Source organism: Lupinus angustifolius, chromosome LG14 (assembly GCF_001865875.1).
Source record: "Lupinus angustifolius cultivar Tanjil chromosome LG14, LupAngTanjil_v1.0, whole genome shotgun sequence".
In the NCBI taxonomy this organism is placed as follows: domain Eukaryota; kingdom Viridiplantae; phylum Streptophyta; class Magnoliopsida; order Fabales; family Fabaceae; genus Lupinus; species Lupinus angustifolius.
This window is the reverse complement of record NC_032022.1, coordinates 13071298-13090298: the sequence shown is the minus strand read 5'-3', so window position 1 is coordinate 13090298 and position 19001 is coordinate 13071298. Positions and strand designations below refer to the sequence as shown.

Sequence of the window (19001 nt, the reverse complement as noted above, 5' to 3'; positions counted from 1 at the left end):
AAACCACATTATTAATGATCCATCCAGTTTCAACAATGAAAAATAACATAAATAGAAACAAATCATTCCCCTTTGTCCAATTCTTAAAAGAGATGGAAGAAACAAATAGTTAAACTCCTATTGATTATAAAAAATCACATGAATAAAATTATTTGTGATTATATTGTGAGGTATTTCAATTGACTTATTTATTCTCATATTTAGACCTATTCATAAATATTCAATAAGTATATATATATATATATATATATATATATGATAAATTTAGCACTATAGTTTAATAACTAAAATTTATTCAGAAATAATAATATAATAGAGTATATATAGTCTAGTAATAAAAAATTATAATATGTATTTTTATCGATATTCACAATAGAAGAGTAACGTGGCTTGTTCCACTTCAATCTTTCTCTTATCTTATTTGTCACGGGTTGTGAGGCAATACGAAAGATGAACTCACATGACTTGTTTGTAGAGTTTCATCATCTACTTCAATGATCTGTTGTTTTATTTGGCATCATTCATAAACATTTATATGTAAATTTATATCATCTTTTTTATATTATTAAAAGTATTCTTTCATTTTTAGGGTAAAAAATTAATCTTTTATAGGATATGTTATTCTGAATAAATGTCGCTCTCAATAATCTAACATTTGACTTATATGTATAATCCTATATTTTTTCTTGTTATTTTGAAAAATATCCTTGATTCCTTGTCATGCACAACTTCCTAATGTAACAAAAAAACATTTATTAATTCCTCTCTATCTCTCATCTTGATCATGTTCCTATTTTTCTCATCTCCTCTTCCCTTCCTCAAACAACCAAAAACCGTCGCCGCCCTTCCCTCCACCTCATCCGTGTCGTAACCCTAGAAAACGACAGCCGCACCCATCAATAGCAACCTCTTGAAGGTATTAATTGGAGGTGATGTTGCGGCTTCGTTCATTCTCTTCAGTTTTTTCTCTGCGGCTTCTTCATATAACAGGTTTTTCTCTCGTCATTTATTAAGTTACGTTAATATATCTTATCACCATTTAGCATATGTTATTATCTGCATTTCTAGTTCCTGGTTTGAATTCCTATGCCATCATCATCATCGGCATTGGAAATTGAAGTGAACATCTTCAACATAATTAATTAACAATTTCTGGGACTCATTACCCTTCCGAAAGGGAGTGGGAAACCCTATACAATTCTATATTTAGAACCACTTATTCCCAAGACATTGTTTGTGACCTTGTCAGATGAGTTGTCTCCCCTCCAAAGTCAAAAACCCTTCTATAATTGAACAATACCATAATTTGGAGTAACATCATGTCTAAATACTATAAAAACAAAGAAAAAGTAACATGATTAAGATATTTTTATTTTTTATATATAATGAAATATTACATTTGTCGTTGAAAATACATGGGAAAAACAAATACTCAACTCTCCATTCTATTAATGGAGAGGATGTTTGTTAAGGAATTTTTATCGCTAACTTTTATTCATGTATAAAATTCCTTCTAATTATATTTTAATTTTTAACAAACTTTCCACGTGAGATGAAAATTATTAGGGTTCTGTTTGTCACATTTAGTTTATAAAAAAAAGAGTTTATAAGGTAGATGATGAAACAAAACTAATTGATAAAATTATAGGTAAAAAATAAAACAAACCAATGACATAAGTTATATAATGCTTATTAAAAGAAGGTTGGCAATTTATTTGACAAAATACATGTTTGTTAGCCACTTATGCCGCTTCTTACCGGTTTTTTGGTACAATTCTTGCCGTTTAAGAAAAGTAGACAAGTCAAAAATAAACCACAAAGTCCAAAAATAAAAAAAATAAAACAATTGTTTCACTTTCTCGGTGGCTTGTTAGACTTAAACATAGTATCATATCAAAATAAATATTTAAAAAGAAAAGTGAATGAGTAGAAATATTGTATTGCAAAATATGGCCCTAATAATTGACCACAATATTTTTCCTAAACCCCTCATGTGAAAACGCTAACGATACGTATGAATCTCTCTTGTTTGACATTTAAAATTAGCATTGGACTGTAGTAATTCAGAATTAGCACCCAACTATAACGGATCACCGCCCATGTTTTAGTGACATCATTGCTCATAGCATATGTTATCGGTCTCTCTCTTTCTTATTTGTATTTTAAAATAGAGGAGTTGAATTCCCCATATATATTATGTTTCTCATTTATCTTTTCAACATAGAAATTTAAGGAATTGATAACCAAATTAACTTGTATAAATAATAAGTTGTTTATTAATGTGTACACTTAACTTTAATATCATATACTGACATAGAGAATGAAATATTATAAAATTGACTATATATATTTCTTTAGTTTTAAAAGAAAAACGTGAATACTTGATATCATTTTTTGATTTACATATAATCTTGCTCTTAAATGGATTATAAAGTGTTTAATTCTATATGATTGATCTCGAGGCGGAAATTATAATTTTTTTTATCAAATCAAGGGAAAATTATTGGGTAATGGGGTATGTGGACTTACGAATACAAATAAAATAATTAATTTTAGAAAGTTAAGTGTGACACTTTTTATGTGTAAAAAATATAAATTACCGATGTAAAACTATTTCTTTTACTTTATTACACAATATCATGAAGATTTCTATATAATAAGGATATATTCTAATAGCATGAAGATTTATATATAATAAAGATATATTTCATTATTTATTTGTATTATTTTTTTAAAAAGTTAATAATAATTAAATATAAATAATAGATGATGTGGTAATATTATATAAAACATACAAAATTTTTTCTCTTACAATAAACAACATAAATGTATAACTATTGGATTGGGTGGGAAGTATAGTTATTATTACAAATCTAATCTAAATATAAAATAAATTGGGTAAGTAACAAACTAGTAATCAAACTTGTCAAGTACCCGGAGTCCAGTCATCATGGGACCATCTTATATTCTTATTATTAGTACTACATTAAAAAAAATAAAGAACAAAACAAACAAAGCCAGCATTGGTGACTGCAACTATATTTGTCAAACTTGATATTAAATGGTTAAGTGTTGTTCAATGCAGTTTCAAAGTACTATTGATTGGGTTGGTGCCTCACATGGAGAGAACAACAAGCAGTTTAGGTTCCTCAATGAGAAGGTATTCATTGAGCATATCAAGTCATGAAAGCCATCATCATAATATAGATAATGATGCAGAATGTGAGAGTGTTGTTTCAGAGGCTGGTGACATTGGAGATCGAGCTCTTAGAAGCAGAAGGTTCAGTGAAAGTAATAGTATACACTTGTCTTTTGATAACAGGTCAGAAAATGGTGTTGTTGATGTTGTTTATAATCAAGAGGAGCAAAGATTGCAGCCACACACTACATTTTCTCATCCTAACTCATCTGTTAGGCCTTTGCCACAAGAACTCACTTCCATATCTCCTCTTTCTACTGATGCAATAGTGGGTTCTGAAGACCCTAACCAAGTAAGCTCTTTACAACACTTTTCATTTCGCCAGATCTTTTTTGTCTGTGTTTGTTAATCCTACAAAAATGTTTTGTTACACTTTTTGATGGAGCCAATCTGTTGTTCCAAGATTTGTATATCTTTTGTGTCTTGTTGGTTAGAAAAGTAAAATATGAATTTAATATATATTAACTTTATATTTTCCTAACAATGAAAATGAAGAGGTACATGAAGTTGGATGTGCTCCCCTATTGGCTAACCTTTTAGATTTATAGTACAAAGTCACAAAAGTGTTACACCTTGGTGTACGGAATATGGTGCTATTAATCATATATGTGGGTACTGGATATTATCAAATATTTTTAACAAAGAAGTTATTTGAACCATTTTGGACAACTTTCAAGCAACTTTGCTTTTCATAATGCACAGTAGTAGGCATACTAAGTTATAAAAATCATTTTTTTCTGGAAAGTAGTGTTAAAAGCTTCTGTCTATTTTTAATTTCTTCATGGTTATATCATGCCAGTTTAAACATTGTTTTCTGTTTCTACTTTCAGGAACCTCATAAAGGTTTGTTAGTGTTGCTGGACTATGCTTCATGTATGGTTCAATTAGCTGTTTTTGGAATTCTTGGGGTAATATGTTAACCTTTTGCCTAAGGCTTTATTGTGTTAAATAATATACATCAATTGAAAAAAGAAGAAAAAAGGCACAGTACTTTAATTATTGAAAATATGTGGTTTTCTCAAGATTCTAAAATCTAGAGTAAATTAATACTCTCATCCTTGAAAAGTTCATCCCATGTTTAATTTTTAAATCCAACTTAAAGTCCCTTAAAAATCATTGCTAAACATGTTAATCCCAAGATTAACTTTTTCAGTTTTTCCTCATTGATATAATGAAAATACAAACCTTAAAAGTATGGGAACTCAATGAAGATAAACACTCAAACAAAAAAAGAAAAAGTGCTATCTCTGTAGTGTGTATTATATTCTATTAAAAAGCAACTATACTTCCACATAGTGGTCAAAAACCATTCTACATGGTTCTTCTGGCTAGCCGATATCATCTTCCTTTTTAGCTTGTATCATTATATAATTTAGTGAATTTGTCAGCATTACAATAATCCTTATTCATCCAACCATAAACCATTCCCTTGAGTAGCCAATATCAAATTCCTACCATCAGCACTTCTTTATGGCATTTTACCTTATGAATGTTAAGTATGGAATTATTTACTTGATAGATGTGATTCTGTTTTTAGGGACTTAAAGTTTGATTTAAAAATTCCAGGGACTAACATAATATGGTTTGAACTTCCAACTTTTGGAGGATGAAAGTGGTGATTTACTCAAAACACTAATAGTAACTCAGTTTTCACTATATGTTAGTCTATCAGATATTTATGAATACTTAGTGTATCATTACAACCTGCTTTATGCTTTCTATTGATTGAGATATTGACAATTCCTTAGCTGAGATTAGCATAATGGGATCTTTTTTATTGACAAATTTCATGTTAGGACATGCCGTTATCCGTTAGAATCTAATACAAAACTTGTGATAATAACTATGCAGGTATTCACAAGATATTTACTGCAAAAATTATTTGGCCCTGGGAATGCTGCTGTGACAAGCAACCATACTCTTCTTTATCTTGACCTTCCTTCTAATATGGTCTGAACTCCTGACCTTTTTCCATCTTTATTATTTTTCAATCTGATAGAAGTTTCATACATCTATCATCCCAGACTCCACTAAGTAAAAGTCTCGTACACTGAGTCGCCCTTTATAGAAGTTTCAAATTGCTGTTAGTGTTAGGTGAAAGTGAAACAAAGTGCATTTGAAGTTCACTCATGAGGAAGCTGATATGGAAAACATTCTAATTCAAAATTTCTGCATATTGTTCCAGGTTGGTTCATTTCTTATGGGATGGTTTGGTGTTGTATTCAAAGGAGACATCATATCAAACGTGTCAGAGCATCTAGCTATAGCAATAACAACTGGTTACTTAGGGAGCCTTACAACTTTCAGTGGTTGGAATCAAAAGATGCTGGAACTCGCTGTTTCCGGCCACTGGCTCTTTTCTGCACTTGGCTTTCTTATAGGTAAATAAATACTTCTAATAATGATGTTTTATGGTTATATCTGTCTCCTTCAAAGTTACTTCCAGCTGCATTTTACCCAAGTAGGTAATTTGAACTTCTTTTTTCTCAGGATGGCTCAATTGTTAAGAAGAAATTTGTTTTACACTTTGAAATTTTTCAGGCATGTTTCTTGTTGCCTATTCCATCATATTTGGAATTAAAACTGCCAAGGGTTTCAGATGGCTTCTCAACAGGTTGAATATGAGTTCCGGAAATGGTAACTTTAAGATCAAGTCTAAATTGGACAGTTGCAGCTGTCAGTTTAAAGTTATGGTATTTTTCTTGGTGATCTTGGTCATATTATGGGGTGTTAGTGGTGCATTGGTGAAAGCTGAGTTCAAGCATGGTGGGAGTGCTGCTCAGCTATGGTTTGCATGCTTGGTTAGTCCTATAGGTGTATGGATCAGATGGTTCTTAGCGCGGCTCAATGGACGCGGGTTAGGAAAGGCAGGGTTGTTTAAGTGGGTTCCCTTTGGGACTCTAATTGCCAATGTATCAGCTGCTTCTATTATGGCTGCACTTGCAAGTTTGAAGGAAGCAGTAAGTTTCTTTGTCATCAATCATATCTCTATCCATTCATACCTAACTGCATTGGCTAATATCTAAGCTGACAATTACAACAACAACTAAATCTTTATCTCATTAGATGAGATCAGTTACATGGACCGAATGATGCCATAATGTCTTATCATAAATCATGTTCATTGGCAAAACATTGATCTCTAGGTCTTTCTTAATCATTTCTCCTAAGCTGGTAATTATAGGATCAAAGTTAGATTTGAGAGTGAGACTTACCTCTATATCTATTAGAAAATTGCTTTTCTTTCAACCTCTCTAGAAAAATACAATCTTGATTCTTTATTTTTGTTGTATTTTATAATTGAGGAATGATATTTACATAATAACATACTTCAACTTTAATATTTTGATGCAGGTGAACACCAGAGATTGTGATACTGTTGTAGCAGGAATACAGTTTGGTCTGATGGGGTGTCTAAGTACTGTCTCCACTTTTGCTTCTGAGTTTAATGCAATGAGTGAAAGCAACCAACCTTGGAGAGCTGATGCATATGCTATTATTACAATATGTGTCTCATTCTCTTTAGGAATCTTAATATACGGCGTACCTGTTTGGACAAGAGGGTTCGACATTGAGGCGTAGCAATTCGGCATAGAAAGCAATCTTGTTTTAATACTTCGTGGTCATTGAAAGTTTCATGATAACTTCCATCCTAATTTTATGAAGAACAAAGTTTTGTTACAGAGGAAAACTCTGTAGTTCACAGAAAGTATGATGTATTTCCTACTCTCGATCTCAGTAAGCAAAGATCTATCAGTATTGAGATGGGGTGTGAAACAATGTTTTTACTTTTGATTTTTGCAACAGAGCTTTCATAAATATTGATGAGCTCACAAATTTTATTGAGAAAGCTGTGATTCCATGATATATATATATATATATATATATATATATATATATATGCATGTCATTGCATAAAAGGGTGCTATGGCTTATGAGTACAATTGTACATGGTCACAGTTACTGACAAGCCTAGTCATAGAAAATAAGTAACTGACCCATCTGCTATCTGACTCAATGATCTTTTGCTGCAGAGATGATTAAGGTTATTTGAGATCAAAAGAAGTCTTCATAGAAAAGGGTCAAGGAAAAATATTTGAAGAATCTATGGAGCTTTCTTTTGCTTGAAGTTAGAGGCTTTGCTTAATGTTCAACAAGTGTAATGGCAAAAAAAATTAAATAATTATTCCCTTTAGCTGCATAAAGATCGTGGAAAACATTGTCTATTGCTTTCTCTATATGTGAATTTGTGCATGATATTGCTGGAACTAATTTAATGCAATGTATTTTGACTGAACGTATCATTGCTAATTGGATTTTTTATGCCTTTCATAATTTCTTGTTTTAGTAGGTGAGGTGTAGTTTGAGTTCAGATATTCTCGAATATGAGGAGAAAAAAGATTTTGATTTGGAAATTATTTTATTGAAAATAACTTCAATGGTTAATTTTTTTCCCATAAGGTGTCACAATATTCATGGAGAGGAATCAGAGGATTTTGGTATATATGTGAAATCTGTCTCTAGTATTTGAGAAGACAATGCATCAAAAGCAAAAGAAGAAAAATAGGATTATGACATTTTTATCATTTAGATAGATATTTTTATAAGTATAAAATCAATAACTCCATTTTTTATTGTTGGAGATGAGTCCTTCTCATATGCCCCTTTTTTATTTATCTTCCTGGTATTAATTTTCAAGATAGTAAATGTCTATATATTCACTTACATGAGAAGAATTCCAATAATAAAATTGGGTCATACAAATAATTAAAATTTAAAATTAGTTAATTGTCATCATTACATTTTCAATTATCATAATAAACAATTATTCTTAAAAGAATCGAGGATTCTCTGTGTATGATTTTATTGACAATCAAACAAGCCCAAAAAGAGCTAAGCAATTATTTTAGGGGTTGCACTTTTCTGACCTCTCTATTTTTCCGACTTACTTGACTATCAGATACCTTATCTGGAATGGAAATATATTCATGGAGAAAAACTTATCTAGAAATAAGGGATATTTGAAATGAAAAAAATGAGGTTCAAAAATCTAAAAATAAAAACAAAAGCTTCAGCTAGCACATAAAGAGAAAATGGAAAATAATAAGATCGTACAACAACGATTACATAGATATTCACTGTGAATAAATTCATATACATTAATCAAGAAATAAGATCTCAATAATGAGAATATTTAGCAATAAAAGACCACATACAGACTATTATATTTATTATCATCATTTACTTATTAGATAATAACCTCTACGTGGTCTTTTATCTCAATAATTGAAGATACTTTGTACGCTAATCATATACAAAATTTTATATTCACAATATATAAATATTAAACTTTTTACGATTACCCCTATATATGTATATATATGCATAGGTGTGCGCTTAGCTTCACTTACTGAGGGATCTTATTGAGTTTACAGTAAGCATAATCCTTAAATTTCTTGGGCTTGAATTTTGGTGGGTTGTCTTTGTTAACCAGCTTTGGGTGAGGCCCAACTTCTTGCTCTGGTTGGGGCTCTATGAACACTGGCCACGACATCCTTGTTTCGGTTTTGCTCACTGTTGTCCTGTGCCACACTGGCTTGTATTTTCCATTGCTGATTACCTGTCACCATAAAACAACATTTACATTATTTGTACCTAACTAACAAGGGGTTGGTCTAGTAGTGTAAGTCTCACTAGATCTATCTCCAATATCATAAAAGATTAAATGTTCGATTCTTGTGAGAATGTGAGTAATATGGGTAGAGTGAGATACTCTCGGCAGAAAAAAAAAACATTATTTGTACATTCAATTTCTTAATATCACTATTTTTTAAGAAGAACCAGCCTCAATATAATAAAACCAAAGGAATGTTACATAATTAAAACAATGTCGAACTTATTTCTACTTTTCAAATTGTTTTTCTATACTTTAGTTTTTGTTTTGTTTAATTTTACTCAACAGGTTTCCCCCCTCCACATATCTCTTTAATTTTTAACCTAAGTTTATAATTTTAATGTGTTGAGTTTAAAATAAAAAGAACTTCAAAGCTTCTCTATTATTTTCTGAAATTGTACCATTGAAAGTTTTAATCTATGATATGAACTGGAATAAAAAAACCTATATGTCAAACTTGAAAAATAAAAATAACTCAAAAGACTTAATAACTAGAAAACTATTAGGACTTGACTTGAAATCATAAAATAACTTAAAATACGAATTTAGTATATGATTACGAATGTGGATTACCTGTCCCAAAATCAGTGTGTCCCCATGTCTCAAGCCAATAGGATTTTTTCAAATAATGTATATATGTTACTTTAAGTTTTTAAATTTTTCCTTTTTAATGAAGTGTCAATTTTTTATTAGACCGGGACAGGATAATGGGACAGGAATGGGGACAGGTGATCTGTGTCCATATGATTACTCCATTACTTAACATTTGAATGTAAAGGTTTTTCATTAAAGGTGGATTTGGCCTCAAAGAAAGGACAAAAAATGTTTATTCCAAACAACGTCTCATTCTAAGTCTCAACCAATTAAAATATTAATTTTTATTTTTAAAAAATTTCTTTTATTTACGTAGAAACTCAGAATCTTGATTAAGCTTCAACAAAATTGACATGATTCTAGATATATACCTGCATTTGGTCTCCAATGTGAACAACTATAGCATTGGGGACATACTTAACATCAAACCATTGGTCATCTTTGCAGGCTTGAAGGCCCTGAACCTCATTGGGTACAAGGAGAGTTAAGAAGCTCATGTCTGAGTGAGCTGGTACACCAAGCACTAGTTCAGGGTATGGACATGGTGGGTAATAGTTGATCTTCAAAAGGTGAACCAGTTTATCACCATTTACAGTTTCCCTTAGGTCATGTCCTTCAAGCCCTAACCCTAAGGATAGGGCTCTGAATAACTGGTCTACAACACCATGCAGGTGCTTGGCGTATTCCTCAGTAACCTCTCTGCCAAGAAATCATGGGTGATTATCCTCAATGTGTATAACTAAGAGATTATCTTAAAATATAAGTTTGAACATAAAATAATGATTACACTACTCCTTAATGTGTGTGCATGTCATGGCTATCAACAAATAATAGATCAACATTTTCTTAGACTATAATGATATCAATTTTTAGTATTAAAATTTATATTTTTAGTATTAAAATTTATATTATTAATATTAAGCACTTTTAAAATAATAACCACACATACATTTATATTTAGTTAATAAAGTGGTGCACATGCAGTAAAAAAAACAGTCTAATTGTTAACAAATTTCAGTCAGATTCAAAAATGGCAACTAGATATGATAAAATTATAAGAACTACTCATTAAAAAATATGAAAAAATGTAACTTTTCAAAGTGATATGGAGGGTGTATTTCGGGGGTCATAGGTGGTCGGGTGGTTAGAGTAGAGAGTTTAAGAAATAAAGTGATAAGGATGTTGAAATTTCGAGTTTCATCTACTATAAATATTAAGATAGTGCATCCGTTTTTTGGTGCATAACATCATTGGTCATGATTATTACATTGTTTATAGCTTGGACCAGAAAATGGCAATGCTCATGACATTGTGAATTATGCGTGCCAAAGAAGATAAAGCAAAATGATAAATTGTTGAAAAGTAACCTGTAAGAAGGAGGTTTCTCAGGCCAGAAGCGATAGTTAATGTCAGAAGGTGGCCACAACTTGTGGAACAAATGATCCACCCAACCTTTCTTACCATCCAACTCCTTCTGAAGCTTTGTCCCATAACCTTCCAAAGATTGAGAACTAGGATCCTTTGCATACTTCTCTTTCTCTTCTTGTGACAACTCAAAGAACTCTTTCCCCACACCTTGATATCTCCTTATAAGTTCACTAGGTATATCATGGTTCACAATTTGGAACATTCCCCACTCACAACTTGCCTCCAATATTTCTTTCAGGATTTTCTCTTCATTAGGGTTACTGAAATCAATTATAGGAACCTGTAGGTTTTTCCCTTGAACTGTTGTCACTCCTGGTTGCTCAGTTTCTGACCTTACAAACATTTCTGGGATAGCTCCATTTACAAGGGAGGCCACGTTTTGTACCCTTAAACTTTCCATTATTGTTCTTGTTGGTTTTGTAGCTTCAATTAATGAATTTTGTGAAAGAAAGTAACTTGATGAGGTGAGACTTATAGACGTTTTGAAATGATCTTTAGTTGACTATTTTTTGTTTCAATCAAATAGGAAACTTCTATCTACTTATCCAAGAAGAAGTTTATACCAATAAAAGAAATTAAGTTGTGTATGTTGTTAAGCCACATATGGAATCAGGGATCCTGAAATAGTTGATTTCTATTTAGTAAATGGTTACAATTAATCAATCCAAGAATTACGGGTTGCATGTAGGTTTGCATGTAACTGGTTGATTTATCTCCACTAGAAAGTATTAACTATTTATATAGATATGTATTAATATAAATTGATATATGGATAGCTATTTAATTTGTGATGATTATATTCTTAGCTCGTCTAACATAGACCCTTTGTAAGAAATTATGATGGGTGGTTCTAACTCTCTCATAATAGTGAGTGATATGAAAAAAGCTTAGCCATGATGTGAAATGGCCTAGCAATTTATCTCTCTATATATAGTTATATACCATCGATGGTAGCAATGTTTTTAAGTGTAACCCGTACGGATCGTAATTGCGGCTGTAATTTTGTGGGTTAAGTCTTAGAGTTTCTATAATAGTATTACAATCGTATTAGTTAAACTTTTTTACAATTTTTTATTATTATATAATTGCAACCATAACTTAAAACATTGGATAATAATATTTGTCTCCCCATAAATTAATAAGAAGTGAGAGAAGAAAATGATGATTCTTCTTTTAGAGTGCTGTAATGCCCTAAAGCCTCCTCATATACCGTTGAGAGTGTTATGATAGTGACCTATGGCAGCATGGTAGGTATATGGTTTACTCAAATATACAATTTATCATTTTTTACATTAATTTTATAAGACATTTTTTAACAACACATGAGATGTAATACACAATACAATAATTCAGCAGTAGTATAATAAATTGGGTGTGTGATACAATTATTTGATACAATAAATTTGATACACGATACTTCTGATAAAGGAGAATCATTTAACTATAGTAATGACTATTACCATATGGTAGAACTCCCTTTATTTAGTTTTTAGGTCTTCATGCGATTATAGAGTCTAAGTATAACCAACATTATTTTTTTTTTTTTTGGGAAAACTGTATACAACCTCCTAAACTTTACACATTTTGTAATAAGAACTTCAACTTTAATTTTATCACAATCAAGCTTTAATTTTGTCTATGTTACATATGGAAAAAAACAACAATAATGGGGAAAGGCTATTCATCTTCCATAGAGACGAAAATCTCATATCATCCACCAAATTCAATGTATTCATCACATAGAGAAATAAACCAGCAGCCTTAGCTCCTAGATTCTAACCATACAATAACAAAGCACTCAGCAACATTTTCTACCAAAAACAGTGCTGTGTAGTGCACTAATGGAAAATAGTGATGATGATATGAATATGTACAATCATTATGACAAGAACCTTTCTACCTCACTCGATAAAATCCATGTTGTAGATTAAAAAAAAGCAGATGCAATAATAGTTTCAGATTTTGAGGGTTTTGTTATAAGCAAAAAAATGTCTCAGCATAGTAAGAAAATGATGCCTAATCTTGATGAAGAGAGCACAAAAGTGTTGAATCTTATTGTTCTTGAACGAATGGATTCATTCATCAAACTAATCAGTGGGTTATTTCTTTATTGGAATGGTAGAAAACAGAAATAAAGAAAGAAGAAGAAGAAGAAGGAAGAAGAAAGAAAGCTCTGAGATCTTTTATTGAATGAAATGCAAAAGATACAAAATGTTAATGACAAAATCCACTCCAAAAGAAGAATGGAAACAGAAACTTATAGAACACTCAAAAACAGAGAGCTAACACAACAAACACTACAAATAGAAACTAACCAAAACAGAATAACTAATTAAACTAACTATACAAACTATAAATGGAAATAATAAACTAACTAGCAGAAGCCTGAAACAAACTGGGATTTGGGCTTCATTACTGAATATGCCGCAATATTCTTTCTTTTCACGATCTTCAATATTCAAACTAAAGTGATAATACTAATATGTTGTATGGGGATAGTGATAACGTTGCTATGCAGTGCATACTTTTATTATTATATTAAATTAAGGCTTGATTATGATAAAATTAAAGTGGTTAGTTCCTATTTGTAAAGATATAAGTTTAAAGGGGTTATATAGATTTTTCTCTAATTCTTATTGGGCTATTATTTTGTTCTTAATTAAAGAGTTTGTTTGTGCATTTTTTTTATTGAGTTTTTAGTTTGGACAACAGATCTAGGATCAAGTGTTAAGCTGTACATATTCTAATAAATGTAGTATTTCACTATTACTAAACTAGACAGTCCAACCTATATAATATGATTATATATATATATATATATATTACATAGTATTCTAAAATTTCATTGGATCCCGAAGGTCAGATGTTAGATTCTTATGAGTAATATTTGTTAGGATGAATAATCACAAATATCTAAAGAGATTAACTTCTTACAAAAAAAAATGAGAAAATAACATTAGTAATTAAAAAAACAATATTTCACTAAATCATGAGGGCTTAATAGCAAAGTGTAATACACTACCTATAAAATATCGATAGTTTCTTAATTATATAACTAAAGTTCTCTAACTAACGACAAAAAAGAGAATAAACTATGCAAGAAATGTTTTTTTTTTCCTCGAATGTATCCTCGCACTAGAGACAATTTTGTTCGATCCGGGAACATCCATAGGTACGTGAGATTAACTCTATCAGCAGACATTTTTCATCCACAAGACTCGAACCTAAAACATTGTTTAAAAGGAACATTTACATGCATGAAATGTTTGGGAAATTAAAAGTACAATTAAACCTCTCTAAAATAAAAAGAGAAAAAAATATATGCACTAACAGTGTATGAGTTTTATACACTATTATTATATTATTTATCATTAATATTTAACTATTGTTGACTTTTCGGGAAAAACTAACTAAATAAACGGTAGATGATGAAACACGTATATAACTCATTAATTATTAATGTATAAATTTTACACTCAATATAAAAATACACGTTTAAGAAACATTATGGAATGTTTTGTTAAAAAAAAAAGAGTAAATTACACTGATTCCCTGAGTTTTAGTGAAATTATATAAACTCTCCTTTACTTTTTTACACTTACACAAATTTCCCCTAATTTTTATACTTTCATTACATTGATCATCTCTGCATAAGAAATAAGTGTAATATTTTAAACAAAAAAATATGATAAATGCAATTAAGTTAAACAAAACATGATAAATTGTGAATAATATATGAGTCAATATTTTTTTATTATTTTTGGTTCGTTACACTATATTATAAGAGCGATTTTAACAATATTTCTTTAGAATTGTTGATGCATTTTATAACAAAAAATAATAAAGATACATTGATTTGTATATTATTTAGACTTGTGTACACAATATATCATATTTTGTTTAACTTATTGCATTTATAACATTTTTTGTTTAAAAGATTACACATATCTCCTAGGAAGGGGTGTGATGATCAATATAATAAAAGTATAAAAACTAGTATAAATATAAAAAAATAGAAATGATTTATGTAATTTTAATAAAATTTCAGTATATTTAATAAAAAAATGGAAGAAGCTTTATTGAAAGAATTAAGACCCAGATAAAGGTTGATTCAGTATTTCAGTGCAAATTGTGTACTGTTCTGTTTCTAAAAGTAAAATCAAACATAGAACCAAAAAATCTTCTTTTATCTTATTACTCTCACTCTAAAGCATTCATAATCAGAAGAATCAATTTCCCTAATAATATGCAACTATCGTGTGGCTGCACCCAACAACCAATGAGATTCACACCTTCCTTCAAATTCCTCACATTTTCAAAGAATTCCCATACTTTCATTAACCCTTCTTCTTCTTCTTCTTCTTCCACTTCTACCTCAAAGTTCACATCTTTCATTGCATCCACCATGTCCACTGTTTCAAACACTAATAATGACGTCACCACTACCCAGATAAAGCAGCACCCTTTGCAGGTTCAATTTGTTCTTCACTTTCACATGCCTTTGATCTACAATTGTTTATACCTTTCCAGATCCGTTTTTATTATTGTTTTTTGCAATGGTTTCGTGTTTTTTATTCTATGGTCCAATTTCAGAAATTCACAATTGGGTTTCCTTTGTGGTACCTTTTAAAAACCTTGATGATTTGTTCACTGCGATAAAAATTGTAGCTTTCATGAATTTCATGACTTGTATGATGATGAAGTTGTTACCTATTAATGTTTATTGCAAAGTAGTGTATTTGAGAATGTTTCTGTTATTGTTCTACTAGGCATAGTATCTAGAGAAAAAAATGTATGCAACTATTTATACATTGTCATTAAATCTAATCATCATTGAATTTTCAGAAGGAAAAAAAAAAAAATTACTCAAGTTGGATAATGCACTGACTGTATAAATTTTTATACTGGTTGCGTATACATATTACACTCTATCTATTCGTCATAGCTTATTTTATGCTGATTAGCTATTTTTTAATGTTAGTTTGTATTTACACCATGATGTAGTGTTTTTTTATAAATGGGATAGTGCATTTTCTTACCTTATAAGTCACTCTTTTTTATTTTTCGTTTTATTTATGTTGGTAGTTCCCTTTGAATTACATATTTGTTTGATTAAGGGTGTAATCAGTTTATTTGAGGATGCTACTGTCTGTTTAGCCTTCCAATTTGTGCAAGGACCTAGGATCATATCTTAAGGAATAGATTTCTACGAAGGGGGACCAATGATTGTTGGGTCTTAGTGGCGAGGAGCTCGGTTCCCCTATTAGTAGCGTCTGGGTTCAAGTCTCACAAATGGAAAAAATATGTGTTATGAGAGCGTTGCCTCTTTAAATGGGTCTTTCCGGCTCGACTAATATTAGTCAAAATCCGAAGTGATCTATGGATACCTGAGGGTCTTCATTCTTCGATCAGAATTATTCGATCCCGTAGAATTGGGCTCCCCTTGTACAAGGATGTTTTTTTAAAGAAGAGAGCTTGGTTATAGTGTGTGCCTGTATCTATACAACAACAACAATAAGTCTTAATTCCAATAGGTGGGGTCGAGTGCGTATCTGTGTACCCCAAAAAAATTGCATAAAAGAAAGATAAAATAAACTTGTGTGCCACGTGTTTACATCAATTGTTGCTGATTGTTATTTTGTGTTAGGTTGCAAAGCGCTTAGAGAAGTTCAAAACAACAATCTTCACTCAAATGAGTATGCTTGCTGTCAAACATGGAGCCATAAACCTTGGTCAAGGCTTTCCAAACTTTGATGGTCCCGAGTTTGTAAAGGAAGCAGCAATACAAGCAATCAGGGATGGGAAAAACCAGTATGCTCGGGGCTATGGAGTTCCAGACTTGAACAATGCCATTGCTGAGAGATTTAAGAAAGATACTGGACTTGTGGTGGACCCTGAGAAGGAAATTACTGTTACAAGTGGGTGCACAGAAGCAATTGCTGCTACTATATTAGGATTAATAAATCCCGGTGATGAGGTTATCGTATTTGCTCCTTTCTATGATTCTTATGAAGCCACTTTATCCATGGCTGGTGCAAAAGTAAAAAGCATCACCTTGCGCCCTCCAGATTTTGCTGTCCCAATTGAGGAATTGAAGTCCGCCATCTCAAAGAATACCCGTGCCGTTATGATAAATACTCCTCACAACCCTACTGGAAAGATGTTCACTCGAGAAGAGCTCAATACCATTGCATCTCTGTGCATTGAGAATGATGTTCTGGTTTTCAGTGATGAAGTTTATGATAAGTTGGCATTTGATATGGAGCACATTTCAGTGGCTTCTTTGCCTGGAATGTTCGAAAGGACGGTGACAATGAACTCCTTGGGGAAGACATTCTCCTTAACAGGATGGAAGATTGGGTGGGCCATAGCACCCCCACACCTAACATGGGGAGTGAGACAGGCACATTCTTACCTTACTTTCGCGACCTCGACTCCTATGCAGTCGGCAACTGCAGCAGCTCTTAGAGCACCAGATTCTTACTTTGTGGAGCTAAAGAGGGATTATATAGCAAAGAGGGCTATCTTGGTGGAAGGATTGGAGGCTGTTGGGTTCAATGTATTCCCATCTAATGGAACCTACTTCGTGGTTGTGGATCACACACCTTTTGGACACGAAAATGATGTTGCATTTTGTGAATATCTAATTAAGGAGGTGGGAGTGGTGGCAATTCCTACTAGTGTGTTTTATTTGAATCCAGAAGACGGAAAGAATCTAGTCAGGTTTACTTTCTGCAAGGATGAGGGAACTCTTAGGGCCGCTGTGGAGAGGATGAAAGAAAAGCTTAGAAAATGATTCTAATGCTTGTTCAAGTCATGTTATATATTGGATTGAAGACATTTTCCTTTCTAAAAACCCAAATGTTGGGTTGTAGTTTTTTCTGGTTGATTAAAATGAATGCTTGGTTGTCTAGTCCTCACCAACTTATTATCCATGTCGTTATTTTTCTTTCCTCTGCATCGATGTTTTTTCCGGTATCTGCTGACTAGAGATCATCATCTGAAGGGCAATACAATCACTGGTCATGATTATCAGCTAGTAAGTCTTGTTATTCTGAGTTCATTAAACGTTTTTAGTTAGCGAATGTGCTTTATCCCTGGGTACCCTAGCCTTTTTTCCTTTAGTCTTGGATGTATGGAATCAATAATAAAACCTTCTATGACCCCATATTTATTTCTTATAAACTTATGAGTTAGGAGTGTTATAAGATATTCTGTGGGTGGGTAGACCTAAAAAAAGTTCATGTTTTTATTTATCTGGTGCAGGAACTTACAATTCAATGATAGACATTGATTTATATATTTTCTTTGCATATTCAGTAAGATAAGGAAATCAACATAGAGAGAAGATACAAAGGCAAATAACACTAGTGCAGTAAGCCCATAACCATGTATACTCATAATTGGGCTACTTACAAATAGGATATGTATCTTTTAAAGAAGAAAATATATTTTCCCAATTGTAAAATTGGTTTTTGGGGTAATTTTGTGGTTCTATTTTGTTATGATATATTTGCCCCATGTTGATGTCAAGAAACGAGTGAAACACATGGTAAGAAAGATCTTTTTTCTCAGTTTGTTGACCCAAATCATCATTGGCACTAGAATAGTGTATCACAATATTGTTGCTGATATGAGCATGATCTCTGGATTTTCACTCTTGAATTTTTTTAAGGAAAACCACTAAACATGTATTATAAAACACGAATATCAATGTCGAAATAATATCATATTTTGTTTTGGTCATTACATATTGGATTTGGAAATCCTATAGATTTCCATATGTAAGGATGTAGCTTGAACTTTTTTAGTGGAGAGGTTACAAGTTGAAATTATGGAATTACGCTTACATCCACTTTCCTTAAGTTACATTATGTCCGAGTCTTGTACATTTGGATCCTATTTTTTGTTAGAAAGCTTATGTCACTAATAATATCATTCAAGAAATAGACTAACAAGACATTGATCTGGTAGGGTAAGACTCTAGTAGATTCCTAGGATGACTAAAAGATCAAGAGTTTAATTCCTAAAGTTGACACTCGTTGGGAGGGACAACCATCTATCCCGAGAGGGATTAGTTCCTTACTCATAGGGGATACTTTTGGT

General features: G+C 31.6%; 3 protein-coding genes across 4 annotated transcripts; 2 read left to right on the top strand and 1 right to left on the bottom strand.

The window, feature by feature from the left end:
* Positions 751–12061, top strand: LOC109326681. 2 transcript variants are annotated; one of them, XM_019559417.1, is made up of 9 exons: positions 751–990; positions 3086–3491; positions 4030–4107; positions 5051–5149; positions 5385–5580; positions 5741–6159; positions 6554–6775; positions 11476–11479; positions 12051–12061. In XM_019559417.1, coding segments are annotated over exons 2-9 (1392 nt in total). In that variant the 5' UTR covers positions 751–990; positions 3086–3119; the 3' UTR covers positions 12053–12061. The 2 variants fall into 2 exon arrangements, with proteins under 2 accessions (XP_019414962.1, XP_019414963.1); XM_019559418.1 differs by lacking the exons at positions 11476–11479; positions 12051–12061 and adding an exon at positions 6943–7055 and having other exon boundaries at positions 882–990; positions 6554–6876.
* On the bottom strand, positions 8572–11448 carry LOC109326685 (flavonol synthase/flavanone 3-hydroxylase-like). The gene is made up of 3 exons (XM_019559421.1): positions 10835–11448; positions 9839–10166; positions 8572–8819 (listed from the first exon to the last, which is right to left on the bottom strand). The coding sequence occupies exons 1-3, from the start codon at positions 11293–11295 to the stop codon at positions 8607–8609; spliced, it is 1002 nt and encodes a 333-aa protein (XP_019414966.1). The 5' UTR covers positions 11296–11448; the 3' UTR covers positions 8572–8606.
* LOC109326682 (probable N-succinyldiaminopimelate aminotransferase DapC) lies at positions 15073–17989 on the top strand. The gene is made up of 2 exons (XM_019559419.1): positions 15073–15366; positions 16543–17989. The coding sequence occupies exons 1-2, from the start codon at positions 15142–15144 to the stop codon at positions 17689–17691; spliced, it is 1374 nt and encodes a 457-aa protein (XP_019414964.1). The 5' UTR covers positions 15073–15141; the 3' UTR covers positions 17692–17989.